We start from the raw sequence: 15,958 nt of genomic DNA on the forward strand, positions 1-15,958 counted from the left end.
AATAACCAGAACAAATTATTATTGTTTAGGAATTCAAACCATAACAAATAAAGAGGTGATAAAGTTAAAAAATATTAATTACTCTAATTTTATTTTATACTGAACATAAACAAATTTTTCAAAATTTGTTTTGATTACTTCCTTATTATACTAGCATTTTGGGCGAGTAATTTTTATACCTGAAATATTTTCAATTATCAATGTGTAATATAAAGTTTACAAGTTGCGTTATTGATACATCATAAATAGCATGGATTGTTTCAAATTTCATGGGAAGTTGTCTTCTACATTATCTAGTAATGTATTATTATTTTCCGGTTATCTCGATTTTTTGAACGCGTCTCTTTCATATCGTGATTTATTTTACTTATTCTCATAAATATCGTGGTTTGATATGTATAATAATTTAATTTAATGGCTATCTTGTGTAAAAGAAATCGGAAGCAAGCCGTAATTGAGGAAAGAAAATCAAGCGAAGACAAGTAGCTGAATCATTTTTCGGCCTGAGAGAAATGGCCGAATCAAGGCCCAAAGAAAAAGTAAATAGTACCTGAACAAACGGATGGTGCCGTGACGCAGGAAAACCGTAATATGGGATAGGGCGTGGGGTCTGAGCTGTTTATGAGAGAGAGAGAGAATCAAGGGATCAAGAGAGGCCGATTCACGCGGGATGCACGTGCACAGCCATCGGCCAGTACTTCTACTCCTACAAACCCTCTCTCTCCACACCAACACCACTTCCTAACCCCAAATCTCCGCCTTCTCCACTCTCCCTCCATGGACTCTCTTGCCCTCTTCTGTACCGGCGCTCTCCTCGCCGGCGGCCTCTACTGGTTCGTCTGCATTCTCGGCCCTGCCGAACAAAAGGGTAAACGCGCCGTTGATCTGTCCGGTGGCTCCATCTCCGCCGAGAAAGTCCAAGACAAATATAAACAGTACTGGTCCTTCTTCCGCCGCCCCAAGGAGATCGAAACAGCCGACAAAGTCCCTGACTTTGTCGATACTTTCTACAATTTAGTCACCGACATTTACGAGTGGGGCTGGGGCCAGTCCTTCCACTTCTCTCCCTCCATCCCCGGTAAATCCCATCGCGATGCCACGCGACTTCACGAACAGATGGCCGTCGATCTCATCGATGTCAAACCCGGCGATCGAATTCTGGACGTTGGATGCGGTGTGGGCGGGCCCATGCGCGCTATCGCCGCGCACTCGCGTGCCAAAGTCGTTGGCATCACCATCAACGAGTACCAAGTGAATCGTGCCAGGTTGCATAACAAGAAGGCGGGATTGGACTCTCTCTGCGAGGTCGTGTGCGGCAATTTCCTGGAGATGCCCTTCGCCGATAACAGCTTCGACGGCGCGTACTCTATCGAGGCAACATGTCACGCGCCGAAGCTGGAGGAGGTGTACGCAGAAATCTATCGGGTACTGAAGCCGGGGGCTCTGTATGTCTCCTACGAATGGGTGACGACGGCCAAGTACAGAGCGGAGAACCCGGAACACGTTGAGATAATCCAAGGGATTGAAAGAGGGGACGCTCTGCCGGGGCTGAGAAGCTACGCCGATATCGCGGAGACGGCGCGTAAGGTGGGATTCGAGGTGGTGAAGGAGCGGGATCTAGCGAAGCCGCCGGCTCAGCCGTGGTGGACGAGGCTGAAGATGGGGAGGATCGCGTACTGGAGGAACCACATTGTCATCACGCTGCTGGCCGCATTGGGAATAGCACCCCAAGGGACTGTGGACGTTCATGAGATGCTATTCAAGACGGCCGACTATTTGACCAGAGGCGGCGAGACCGGAATTTTTTCCCCTATGCACATGGTCCTCTGCAGAAAGCCCCCGTCCGCTGCCTCCCAGTCTTGAGGTAAAACCCTCACACCTCCAAGGCGTATTCTAGCTTTTCGTCTTTTTCACTTTAATTTTAATTTATTATTACTATGAACTCGGTGTAATTTTGTTCTTGAGATTTGTACTTTAGATTCTGAAATTTTCTGCTCAAGCGGTATAGTTTTAACTGCAATATCTGTTATCCGGTCCTAGTTAGCAGAAAGAAAGGATGTTGTTGGCACTCATAAATGGAGTCCGAAATTTGTTTTCCACGGCCGGGCGGGCGATCTAAAAGCGCCCATCTCTATGTTGTAGGCTGATTGATTCTCCGGCGTAAGGAATTGCGTAAGGAATTTCGTTTTTCTGTTTGGCGATTGTATGGGTGTTGCGTGGGCGCGCGCGAGAGATCGTAGTTTTTAATGAATAGTGAGAGTGGCTGGAGAGAAAGAAAGAGAGATCAGGGATGCGGTGGAAATTGAACGTGGTGGTATAATGAAAGGCAAAGGCAGTGGCTGGATCTGGCGACGCCGGTGAAAAGAGAGAGAAGGGAAGAGAGGAGAGTTGGTAGAAGGGGGCGCACATGACTGACAGACGTGATGGATCTTGGCGGGTGAGAGGGCTTAGGTGGCAACCACTAACAACCGCTTGATTCTGCTCGGGGCTTTCAGAATTCAGATTCAGGGCTTGGGACGCCCCTGAATCTAATCTTACTATTATCATCATTGTGTTTTGATATAAAATATCTTGCTATGGATGGCACGCCCCTCGTGTCCCCCACCCTCGCTCTGCTAGCTTTGGATCTGGCAATGCTCGTTTCTCTTGTCATGTTCCCCGTGACCCGTGCTCGCCTAATCGCATCTTTTCCCCAAATAATCCGCAGCCACCCACTTTCTTCTTCTTCTTCTTCTTCTTCTTTTCTTGTGTGGATTAACGGAGTCCCGTATCGAAAAGATCTCTTCCTTTGTGCTTTCATCAGACGCGATGCCAGATCACGTGTTCCCACATTCCGGCCTTTTCCGTTTCAGCTGATGTTACAGTAGGTAGGTCGGTTTGGATACCCTACATTCACTGTGACGCTTACCGGTGTTAAATTACCACGCCGAGATTCAAGAACCCCGAATATACTTATTCCCAAAAATGATTCTTGCCCGCCATACCATCATTCCTTCTTTAACTAACTCCTCGGATTCAACACCAACTTTTTGGAAAAACAACATTAATGGCCTCTTTTATGAGTAATTTTGCATTAAAAAAGTGGGTCGATAATTTTTTCCCCTTTTATTTGTTTGTATTAGAGTAAGAGGTTACACGTGAGAGAGCATTTTTTAAAAATTATATATTTAATAAAGGTAAACAATGCAAACATCGTGTAGGCATGCATCTACATGTTTACTATGTTTTGAACAAAATTACGAATGAAGGGTGGAGGGAGGCTTGCATAAACAGTCAGATTACAATTTGCGCCGTTATATTTTTTGGAAGGTATTGGATCTCAAGTCAGGCAGTTGCATGGAAAAAATCTTCCTATAGACAGGAGAGAAGAAAGATTGCTCTATATATATATATATATAAAATCAATTACATGTATATAAAGGGAATTCGCTCTATTGTTGCATTACGAACACTAGTATCGAGCATTCTAGCATTCAAGTTAACTTGCTTTAGAAAATTGAGGTGTCAATAAACTTTTATAAACTAGTTTTAATTCTAGTTGTCTTGATCATGGACAAGTGAGACCCTTTATTATTAAATTTTTTTCTCACGATTGTGACTTGGGCATCTTATTAAACAAAAATGTTTATTAATTATTATATCCGATTTTCGAAGTTATTAAAAGCAGGAAAAAGGAACGAATTTTTAACCCATGTCAACCAAAAATATCTCGGAGAAAAGAGGTCCGTCCACAAAAATTTCCGAAGGAGTTCTATAGTTTGACAAAATCAACTCGGAGCTGCGGCCCAAAGAACATAGCAAGCTCATAGCCCAGCCCCCTGTATTATGGAGGAGAAAAAGTTGGAAAGATAACCCAGAAAATAGAGAAAACGGAAAGAGAAAAAAAAAAAAAATCGGAGAAGAGGGAGGGCGTGTGAAGTGTGAACAATGGGAACCACACGCCTGGGCAGCGGATATGATTTTTGAGCCGGGGCAAGATGGCAGCGCCCTCACTCCTTCCATTGCTATTTCTTGACGCAGGTTATAGTTGAAAGGCCAAGTGATTAGCCTTTCCTACGATATCCGAATCCCTGCTTCTATGGCTTCCATCTCCAATTTCGCAGTCAAATCACCCTTCTCCCTCTCCGCCCACTGCTCCAGGCTCATCCCCTTTCATTCCCGTTCTTCTTCTTCACCTTTTCTGACGCCACACACTTCTTGCCCGCCAGCAGCACTCAAAGTCAAAACTCCTCACCACACCCGCTTAATCACAAGGGCCACCGCTGCCCCTGGCGCCAAGAAGATTGAAAGCGACGAGAGAGTCCAAAAAGTTCACAGCATCGAAGAATTCGACCAAGCACTTCGATCGGCCAAAGACAGACTGGTGGTGGTCGAATACGCGAGCAGGACCAGCTACGAGAGCAGCAAAATATACCCTTTCATGGTGGAACTGAGCCGATCGTGCAGCGACGTCGACTTCATTCTGGTAATGAGCGACGAATCAGAAAAGACGAAAGAGCTGTGCAGGAGAGAAAAGGTGGAAAAAGTGCCTCACTTCAGCTTCTACAAGAGCATGGAGAAGATACACGAAGAGGAAGGGATCGGTCCGGATCAGCTGATGGGTGACGTGCTATACTACGGGGACAACCACTCTGGAGTGGTACAGCTGCATAGCAGGGATGATGTGGAGAAGCTGATAGAGGATCACAAGGCCGACCACAAGCTGATCGTTCTGGACGTGGGGCTCAAGCACTGCGGGCCCTGCGTGAAGGTGTATCCCACGGTGCTCAAGCTGTCCAGGCAAATGGCTGACTCGGTGGTGTTCGCCAGGATGAACGGGGACGAGAACGACAGCTGCATGCGGTTTCTGAGAGACATGGACGTGGTGGAGGTGCCTACGTTTTTGTTCATCAGAGACGGTAAGATTAGTGGAAGGTACGTGGGTTCTGGAAAAGGTGAACTTATCGGGGAAATTCTGAGGTACCAAGGGGTACGCGTCACTTATTAGATGTCTGGCTCGACTTCTGCCATGTCCTGATAAATGTCATTATACATCCACCAAATAGTGGAGGTACTGCATTATTCTTGAATCCTGAGACTTGATAACCATGTTTGTGGAATATAACATATATATATATATATATGTATATATGTATACATACATACATATACATGCTTCCGCGCATCCCTTCGTAAATTCATCGAGGCGCTGCATCTACCATCCAGGGGAAAGTGGGGAACTCTTGCTTCTGATTGTGGATACCTTTTTCCCTGTTTCGCTTGTTTAATTTAATAACCATCATGTTTGTTTAATTTAAATGAGCGTAGACTACATAACTTTACTAGTTATACCTACATTAGTTATAATCTGAGGCTGGCCTTCCTTGGTTAGCTAGCACTCAGCAATTAGCAATTTGGGGAGAAAGTGGCACGGTAATTGCACAGAGGATCCTTTTATTCATTCACGACTAGAAAACCAATGACCTCACAACAAGATTTGCAGCTGCTGGGAAACCTGCGTTTCAACACACTATTTCCATTGCAACACGCCCAATTCTAATTATTTGTTGCACAAGGCTTGATAACGGCTGCTCATCTTCATCAAAATTCACGTATCTACTATTACCGCTACTAGAATCGTTTTATATATGTAGATTTCATGTGCCAAACATATTGAAAGTAATTATCAAACCAAATTCAGTTTCATTCCTAACTTGTTCATATATAGCTGGCCGGGTCGGTTTGTATAATAGGAATGTGGAGACGATGTTTAATTTAAACGGAAGAAAAAGGTTCAATTTTTGTTATGTCTTCGAAATTTATAATCATATGTAGGTAATACACGGCCACCGGTCACTCGGGGAAAAATTTACATCACATAGAATATATTTACAGCCACATGAAGCCCCAAAAAAGCGTAATAAAAAGATCAGAAGAAATTATAAGGTGCACATACACAAACTTACATTTGTAAATTTTTTTTTTTTGGTTGCAAAAATCACTTTGATCGGAGAACCGGTTTCAATTGAAGAGGCCTCGGCGGTGCCATCGTCCTCCTTTTCCACAGATTAATTTCCTTCCTTGGCTGTAAAGGCACTCCTCCAGCGTAACAACCACCACCTACCAGAATAGGTGCAGAGAAAGGAATTATGACCTCTTCTTCTTCTTCTGCGTCACTCTCTTCTCTGTCTTGATCAGAAAAATAACCGTCGTGGTCCATATCTGCCGGCGCACGAGCCTTCCAATCAAAGTCGGTGAAAGCATTCCGCCCACTCGCAAAACGCTTCATCGCACCCAGAACCGGTGCTCTTCCCGCAACTGCATCCTCCATACCATGATCCGCAGCAGGAGGTTTAGCTCCGTGGAATATCCTTCGGAAAACGGACGAATCCTCCTTGACCTCTCCGACGTCATTAGGCAGCGACATACTCTTGGCCTTGGCTTTCTTGACCTGTTTCTTCATGTGCTTGATCTGTCCCATGCACGACACTTTAGGAGAAGTGGGGTCTCTAGAATCAATATTGCCCCCTCCATCATCCTTGGGTTTAGTTCTAGCTTCATCCGGAATCATCGATGCTTTAAACCACCTGGATGCATTCTTAGGTCTTCTGGTGTGATCCCTGCCTGGACTGAAAGGAGGGTTTTGAAACGGGACTGCTTTTGGCAGTATCTTCAAGATCTTGTTCTTCAGCTTGTGCTGTTTCTCCATCGCTCAGAAGCCAAATATTGTTGGAAGAATGGGTTCTACTCTCTCATCTTTAAACATAATAATGAACAAGGTCAGCATGTTCAACCATGACATGGTAGTATGTGTTTGATTTTGTCAAGAAAGGTGGGAGACGGTGACGGGATTTGGTCAAATAAAATTGGTGTGATTTGGCAAACGCTCTACTATCCATTAATCAAATCTTTTATGAAATGAAACAGCTGGGGTCTTTGGTTTTTTGGGTAATAAAAGACAAAACTTCAAAAGTCGCATTTGTGCACTCATATTATTATTTTTAAAATTCCGCAGATTTATTCAAAGACTAAATATTTGAATGCAGAGCATTATTAAACCCTTCGCGCGACTGGCTCTGCCCGTGTCCGGTGTCCCGACTGGTTAACTTTTGATCATATCATTAAGACGCCACGTGACCTCCAACATAAAAGAAGATGATGACCAAAGAATGGTCCTTCTCCAGTTAGGTCAGTCCTGCTAATTAACTTAAAATTTTAAAATCACCACACGATAGCAATTAGCGGCGTCCCAAGTTATAACCACCCCAGATGGAGTGGCTTCTGCTTTAACTCTAATGTTTTCAATCTCAACTGCTCATAATTCATGTAATTAAGGATTAGCGATCAACCTCATCTTTTTGGCATAAAAACAAAAGAGGGAGTCGTTGCACAAAGTATAATAAATAATTTAGTGTTATGAAAATAAAGGGAAAGAAAGTAGGAAAAGAGAATGGTAAGACAAGAGAGGAAACAAGGAAATATATTTTATTCACTTGGATGTATAGTAGTTTGTTTATTACCTCTATTTCTATGCCTTCAATGTTACAAAGGAATAAAGAAGGACATAATAATATAATATATAAATTTAAGAGATTATAAGACATTAACTATGAGAAACTCCATCTAGGTCATTCATTATAAGATTATGAGAGATGAAGAATTATAAGCATTAAGAGTTATGGGCACCTACTCATATAATCATATAATATTTATATAATACTCCCCTTGAATATCCATAGCAAATATTATGTTTCATTAAAATCTTACTAGAAAAAACTCAATGGGACAAAAATTCAGTAAAAAAAAAGAGAGTACACATTATATATTGAAGTTGCCTCATTAAAACTCCTATTAGGAAAACCCAATTTGATAAAATTTTGGTTGAGGAAAAAGATTACAACATAATATTTACTTCCCTTGATGATTCTTGTGTAATATATTTTGTCAAATGACAATCAACTAATCATCAGTACATGTTTCCAAAATCCATTTGTTTCTATTAGAGACAAACAAGGAGGAGTACTTTAGCCGACATTTATTCCTAGCTATTTTGGTATATCCATGTATGCGCATAGTCGTGGAACAATAAGAATCAATATTGCATATTCATAATTCTAAGATGGAAAATTTTCAACTCCTGACCAAAAGCCATTTTGCCGAGGGAGAATCCATAACACTTTGTTGGCTTATTGCATATAGTGTTGTGACACATCAAATCCGTTGTCTCAAGTTGAAAATGGGAATTTTGTTATCATATATTGATCTAGCTACTTATGGAGGTTTTAATAGATGATTTTGCTTGATCTCCCTGTAATATAGACTTTTTAATTGCTTTTGATAAGTGTATAATAGTCAATGAAATTGTGAGATTTAAATTCACCAGAGTTTTCAATAGGAATTGTTTGAATTGGATAGTCTTGAAATTTCTTACTCAATATAATGACTTATTTAAATAATGTTGGAAATTTCAGGTTGCATACTAATAATAATCCCACATGTAACCACTTTATAGGTGCATCTGTCAAATTTATTGAATATTTGTGTTGTTTATATGCTATCTAGATAGGCCCATATATGTGAGTTTGCTATGTTTCTAGAAATGTGGAGATCCATATCCATTCCAAATCATAATTGTTGATCTTATAATCAATTTCTTTGAGAATAAACAACACATATTAAATCTTGAATCATATAATATGTTGGCTATTCATGAAGAATATTTTGATTTTTCAATGAATGTCAATACATAATTTCAATCTTTTGTTGAATCATATATGTAGTCTAGGATATCAAGCAAGTCATGCCAACAATGCATCTATTTGGATAAGCAAACTTTTGGTTTACTCTTAATCAATAATAAACTTATCAAATTTTTTATAACTTAAAACTGGTTTAAAATTTTGATATGACATCCATTTGGGAGATCCAATTGGGCTTTAAGAGGAAGTATATAAGTGGAAATCTACCCATGTTAACTCACAATCGTATTCCACTAATCTCCTTCTCTAATGCGAGTCACACAAAATTACTCATCTTTTATTCTCGTATTTCAAAGATGGCAATGAGCGAATATAGTAACCCAATAGCATACAATTCACTTAAAAACTCAAGTGCTTTCTATTTCACAAAGAATTGTGGATTTCAATTTAATTAGACTATTACCTTCAGACCCTCAGCGAACCAAATAAATTTATGGAACTAAAACTTATAATTTTCATTATCAATTTTTTTTTGAAAAAATTCATATTAGGTCTTCAGGAACTATGGACAATTTTTTAAGAACTTTTATATATTAATCGCTTACACACACACAAACACATATTTTCATTACTGGTTAATGACATACTTCAATTGGCTTCTTTAATGCATGCTCTAAGTATGAGATATGAAACATTCAAAATTTGCTGCCACCTATTTTCTCAAAATATCTCTTGATTTGAGGAAAAACATTACTTCATTTACATGTATTTTGTAACATCCCAAAACTTATCCATTGAATTTATAAAGAAATTTAAGAAGAATTTGAATAGATCTATAAGAATTAAAATTAAAATACATAAATACCAAAGTATAAAGATTTAAGATGTTTTGGGGGTGAAATGAAATGAGAAAACTAGAGAGGAATGTGAAGACAAATTCATCATTTTTGAAAATAAGATTTAATATATAGATCATTAACATTATAATATAGAATAATAAATCTGAGATTTATAACTTACTTTCAAATATCCCAACTATTTAAGCACTCATGAATTTTACTTTCTATAATGTATATTGTGCGCATATTACAAAAATGATTGTCAAAATTAATATCAATCATTTATAATAAATTTTTCATGTATAGAATTAACGCTATTAATTCAAACTAAGAAATCATTCTCAAATTTAAATTTGGAATAAATATATATTTTTCTTTGCTTCAAAAGACACATAAAATGAATTTAATTCCAACACACACAGAGACACACACACACACACACACACACACATATATATCATTATTAATGTCTAAAACCAGTAATGATTTTTTGGTTTATTTGGTTTCATATCACTCTTTGAAAACTTATTAATATCATTATATCAAATGTTTACAATAATTTCTCTCACACAAGTTGATCAAAATAAATTTAAATACCGATGAAAATTAAAAATAATATAGCCTTCCAAGCATATAATCTCCTGGACTTATAATTACATCTTTTGGCTTTACGATAACTTTTGGCATCTTTCTCCAAACTTATGGCCTTGGGCATCATGATTACTATTGGTGTTTTTTTTTATAATATATAATGTTTTTTTTTTGGGCTTGATAATCAATTTTGGCATTTACTTTCAAAGAAATGACATATATTTGTATATATGGCTTTTGGCAACATTCGCTCACAATTTTAATCACCATGGATATATTACTATTTCCACAATTATGGCAAGACCATTGTTTTTTCAATAGCCATGACAACATATTTTTGGCTTTCAATTGTCAACTTCTACAATACAATGTGATCATAGTCATTATTACTCTAACATGTATATCTCGTGCTTTTAATAGTGCATAATCAATTTCTCCATATATTAGTTTTCAGGACCATGCCAACAAATTTCTCAAAACTACAAGCTCTTTTATGCCATTTGATGTTTGAATGAATAGCCTTTAGGGCTTTGATATCTACAACCAATCCAACGATCAAAGTGCCACAAATTTAATTAGTTTTCAAGACTATTGCTTTTTTTTTTTGAATATCAAGGAAAGCTAACATTCAACAGAATAAGGATATATGCAGAACTACAAACGTAGACACCAAAGAAAAACAAAATAAATCAAGCCAACCACTCAACGGAAAACTAACTAAAAGGGTAGGGTGTAATGTCCACCTCAACATTATCAAGATAACACTCATACACGCCGTTGTGATAATTAAAATTAAATAAAATCTCAAAAAGAAATTATCACAACCCAAGGGTTTAAAGATAATAAGTTTAAAATATTGAGATTATAAGAAAACCCTTTTTAAAATATTGTTTGAGCTCAAACTATGGTTAAAAATCAATTTAGAACAAATACGGAAACCTGAAAATCAAACCACATCCAATTAGGTTAAAACAAGCCACTTTTCAACAATTATGGTCCTTCTACTGTGGCATAAGCCACAGCGTATGGCATAGAGGGATGAGTCCCTCGAAGGCCCCTTGTGCGACGACGCGCACCTACTATTATGACAACAGATTACTGTCATGACAGCCCTCTGAACTTCTAAAGTATGTCATTTTGCCATCCGATATTCGATTTGGGCGATTTAAATGTCCATATAAAGATCTTTAAGCCTTCTAGCTGATGACACCGGTTTCATAATCAAACAATTATCCGTTTAAAAGATGAACACTTGAACCCAAAATGGTTTGTTTTCATATCAAAATACACATAAAGGTGTCCAACTCACAATGCCAATTGCCATTAGCCCCAAAGACACTTTGACCACCTCAAATAGACCACACACAATATGACAATTCAATTATAACATACAGTTAAGCATGTACAGTTAAAATGACCATTAAAACCCCAATTCACAACAACATAAAGGGGTAGATAAAATCTAACACACATATCAACTTGGTCATTTTGGTACATCCATCTCTTTAAATATATCACATGTAAGTGTAACCTGGCCAAGCACATGCACTTAATCTACAATATCAACCTTGGACCATGATAAACATACCCTTATCACAAATTCATATCAAAGGATAATCACAACAATGTCATATTCCTAAGTTGGCATTATATATTGACAATATTCATTATAATACCTAAAAAGAGGAAAGGGAAGAGCTATACAACTATGCTCTTCACTCTTCAAATGCCCATTTCTTCTCCTTGCCCCTATCGGAGCCCTCACCTGTAAAATATAATCACGGGATAAGATAAACATCTTAGTAATAAATAATTCACTACTATTAATTAACATGACAACTATAAGAGAGTAAAATTATAAAACTCTAAAATATACTTTTAGCATATCACCATATATTCTTTTCATCAGTATAAATCTTTTACCACTAGCATGATCGTTTTACTATCCGAGCCTCCATATCACCTCAATCAAAATCATAGGCTCTTGGACCAAGTACATATTCACAGTGATCCGAGCTCACCTTCAATGGTAGGATCACCCAGTCAAAGGTGTCCTATCCCACTTTCAGACTACGGTTTCTCCCTATTGCACATGAATTAAGGTGTCGTTACTCTAACATCGCATCATTGATGCTAAGGAGTATTACTCTCTAACACCATATCCCGTATGGATACTAAGGAGAAAATCTCCAATACCGTGCCTCACTAGACACTAAGGAGATACATGTCATATAGACTTTCATTACTCTTTCCTACGGGTGAACTCTCACTCCCTAACATGATCATGCCTACACTTAACATATATATATCACATATACATTTTAAATTTTTCAATCCATTCATATATAACTTTCATCATCCTCATCATTTGCAAATAGATTTTTCATGCACAAAATCACATTTTGCAATATGCAAGGTTATCAAATCTCAAGTAGTAGATTTAACATATATACTCATATACAATTAAGTAATATAATCAAATAGTCATTCCGTTACCTCAACCCTTTTGTCACACAAAAGGGTCACTGTGGCTCAACGTTAGCTCCACACGTTCTATACACACAATATAGCTCGAGCAATACTCAATCTACACAATCAAGTAACTATCATCAATTATCACTTCGGATAACTCTGTATTCACTAGGTTCTAAGTATTTAAAATACTCAAATTCCTATTCTAATAATATTAACCATTCCCAAATACTCTAACCATCCTATTAAGCATCCCAACACACTAAAATCACTAATCAATATCTTATATTGTCTTAAAATCTTTAAATTATACCTAGAGTTCATCTAAACTCTTGTCAAAAATTTTCAATAACCATAAAACTCATAAACTTAGGGTTAAAGGCTTGATTTAACTCTCCAAGACCTTAAATAATCTAATGGGTTTGGTCTAAACCTAAGGAAACTAAAATTAAAACCTCCATTGCCCCAAATATCCAGATTTTTACGTAATGAGGGAGAGGGAGAAGAAAGGAAAGCTTACATAATGTATATGAGCTTGAAAGGCCTCCAAAATTATATTGAAAGCAATCTCTAGTAGCCACAAGTCTCTTTTTATCGTTGCTCTCGAGTTCCTTCTTTCTCTCTTCTATTTTTTGAGTTTGATTCACAATTTGATAAGTGTAGATTTTGCACATGCACCACGGCTCATTGACACGCTCGTCACAGCACATGGCACAGAAAGTCCTATAAAATTTTAAACTCCCTTTCATGCTATGGCCCGCTCAAACATAGCCCTAAACCTCTTTTAAGATTGTCTAAGAATTCAAAAACTATATTAATTTCTCATAAATCTTGCTAAATTAATAATTGACCAAATTACCCTTGAAAAAACTGATAATTACTAATTGAAAAACTTAAAATATTGCATGGGGCATCAAAAAAGCATACATCAAAAATAGAATTATGAGTTGACTTAGCCATGAAGTCGGCCATCCTATTGTCCTTTCTAAATACAAAGTTAAATTAACAGACCAACGTCTATGAAAAGGACTATTTCTTTTCAGTTATATGATCCTTTATAAGCTATTAGTCTTCAAGATTATTACACAAATATTTTTTTATAACATCTTGAGTTTTAATCCCCTGATTAATTAAACTTAATTAGGATAATTAAGTAAATTGAAATGGTTTGTGGCCAGAGAGGTCTAATAATCATATTTGATTATATTTCAGCCCTAATTATGAATCTGATATCAAAGTGGGCCACACAGGCATTAAAAGGAGAAGAAAAATGAAGAGTGATGTTGTTGTGCCACATGCCACAGTGTGAAGATCATCTGCTATAGTGCACAAACATTTTAGATGTGAGGAAGACCTCTTTGTGCCATGCATCACAGCGCATTATGCATTCGTCGTGGTGCATGGCCATTTTTTACAGTTTATTAGATACAAAAATGAGACAGGAATAGAGAGCAAGAAAAGAGAAACTGGAAGAGGCGTGCTAAGGTCTGTTAGGGTTTGCTAGTAGACGACATCAAGAGTATTTTGAAGGCTACAACACTTAAGGTAGGTATCACACTCATTAATCTCCTAATTTCTTCCACATTTATGAGTTTATGATTAGGGTTTGATAGTGGAAGTGAAAATTTCGATCCATATAGGTTATGGGTCCAAATTTATTGACTCAAATAAAGTTAATGAGAGTAGAGTATAGTATCTAAACCTAAGTATAATGAGTTTTGGTGTCTTGGGTTGTTAGACACCATTAATATTAAAAAATCTCATTTATTATGGGTGGTTAGAAGATTGTGATGTCATTAATAGGGATTTAATGGCTCATTAATATTACTGGAGACTAAAGGTAGTTATTAAACCTAAGGGATAGACTTAAATTTTTGTGGAGTGAATGTTAGGCAATTTAAAAGTGGAGATTGAGGATTTAAATGCTTGAATTGGTAATATTGATGAAATTCAACTTGATTGATTGTAATTTTAGCTCTTGGTCACCTATTGGATTGGAAAATTTAAGCTTGAAAGCTAGTAGATTTAGGGATAAACCTTTAACCTCTTAAAAGTTTGAGGCAAGCGAGGAAACCCTACTTTGAGTAGTTATATGTTAATTGATTGTTGAACGTGAATTGTGAATGTTACATGCATGAGTTTATTTTTAATGTGAAAAGCATGTGTTAGTTTCGATGAGTATATGAAAAATTAAATATGCATAAGGTTATTGTGGCTTGAAATGTAAATGCCTAATTAAAATGTTTTTGAATATGAACATGCATATGTCTTCAGAAAAATGAATGTGATGATTATGTGAGATAGATGTGTATTAATGAGAAATGGACTTTGAGAAAATGATGAGAATACATACTTTGGTAGCGTATGGTCATGAGCCTAATGTGATTGTTATAATAATGAGTAAATAAAAATGAAAAAAAATGAAAACAATGAGTAATTGATTATGGCATGATCAGTAGCGAGAGTTTGTCTAGAGATTGAGAGTAGAGACAAATCCATATGGTAATTAGGTTGCCTTCCAGTGTATGAGGGTATAACCTTGTCCTACAGTTTGTCGAGGGACTATCTCATAGTTTGTCGAGGGACTATCTTATAGTTTGTCGAGGGATTAGAACTTAACTATCTCCACTAGTTTAATGATGAGAATAGCCTAGGGTATGAGACAACTTAAGGATTTGAGAATAGGGGAAGCTGTGGTTTGAGAGTGAGTCATGTGATCTTTGGCCAAGTCACACCTTACGATTGGTGAGTTTAGGTTGTCCAGTCACACGGACAGAGTCCTAATCAATATTATAGCCCACGATTTCAGTCTGAGAAAATAAGGAGGATATAAGGTTGGTTGATCATTGTCTAAGTAAATATATAACATGTCACACGTGTTAAGTGGTGGCAAGTCGCGTGAATAATAAGTCATGTGACATATATAAAAATATGGTGACAATGCACCTAGTTTATGAGAGATAAAAAAGTTATTTAATGATAAATGACAATTTATGATATATGTGAGTTTGTTTTACATACTTGGTTCCTTATGCATGTACTTGGTTTATAATTGATATAAAACTGAGTGGCTAGACTCACTCCTTTCATTTAACATTTTTTAAGCTCTAGCTCTAGTGTTGAGAAGGAGAAGGCTAAAGAGGCTAAGAATTAGCATATTCCTTTTTGTATGCCTCTAGCTTAGTTTATTTTGTATAATAGCATATGTTTGCCAATTCTAGGATGCATGTTATCACACTTGCATTATTTTGTTGTTGGAAATATTAGATTTGTATTTTAGGCCTAAATCTTTATGTATGTTGAGATATATATGATATAGGGCTAAAATACTAGTTCAAGTATAGAAATAAAGATTTGAACATGTTTTAAATGATTTGG

At 37.3% G+C, this 15,958-nt stretch overlaps 3 protein-coding genes across 3 annotated transcripts; 2 read left to right on the forward strand and 1 right to left on the reverse strand.

Annotated features, from left to right (window-relative positions):
• Window positions 1–585: 585 nt before the first annotated feature.
• LOC129301624 (24-methylenesterol C-methyltransferase 2) lies at window positions 586–2,097 on the forward strand. The gene has a single exon (XM_054940184.1). The coding sequence runs from the start codon at window positions 622–624 to the stop codon at window positions 1,861–1,863; it is 1,242 nt and encodes a 413-aa protein (XP_054796159.1). The 5' UTR covers window positions 586–621; the 3' UTR covers window positions 1,864–2,097.
• A 1,760-nt stretch (window positions 2,098–3,857) lies between these two features.
• Window positions 3,858–5,088, forward strand: LOC129301625 (thioredoxin-like protein CDSP32, chloroplastic). The gene has a single exon (XM_054940185.1). It carries the CDS (start codon window positions 4,079–4,081, stop codon window positions 4,985–4,987), a length of 909 nt encoding a protein of 302 aa, XP_054796160.1. The 5' UTR covers window positions 3,858–4,078; the 3' UTR covers window positions 4,988–5,088.
• A 723-nt stretch (window positions 5,089–5,811) lies between these two features.
• On the reverse strand, window positions 5,812–6,781 carry LOC129301626 (uncharacterized protein At1g76070). The gene has a single exon (XM_054940187.1). The coding sequence runs from the start codon at window positions 6,686–6,688 to the stop codon at window positions 5,978–5,980; it is 711 nt and encodes a 236-aa protein (XP_054796162.1). The 5' UTR covers window positions 6,689–6,781; the 3' UTR covers window positions 5,812–5,977.
• Window positions 6,782–15,958: the final 9,177 nt, after the last annotated feature.

The sequence above is a fragment of the Prosopis cineraria genome, unplaced genomic scaffold (assembly GCF_029017545.1).
Source record: "Prosopis cineraria cultivar Desert tree isolate PC_DT_omini unplaced genomic scaffold, ASM2901754v1 PC2, whole genome shotgun sequence".
NCBI lineage: Eukaryota > Viridiplantae > Streptophyta > Magnoliopsida > Fabales > Fabaceae > Prosopis > Prosopis cineraria.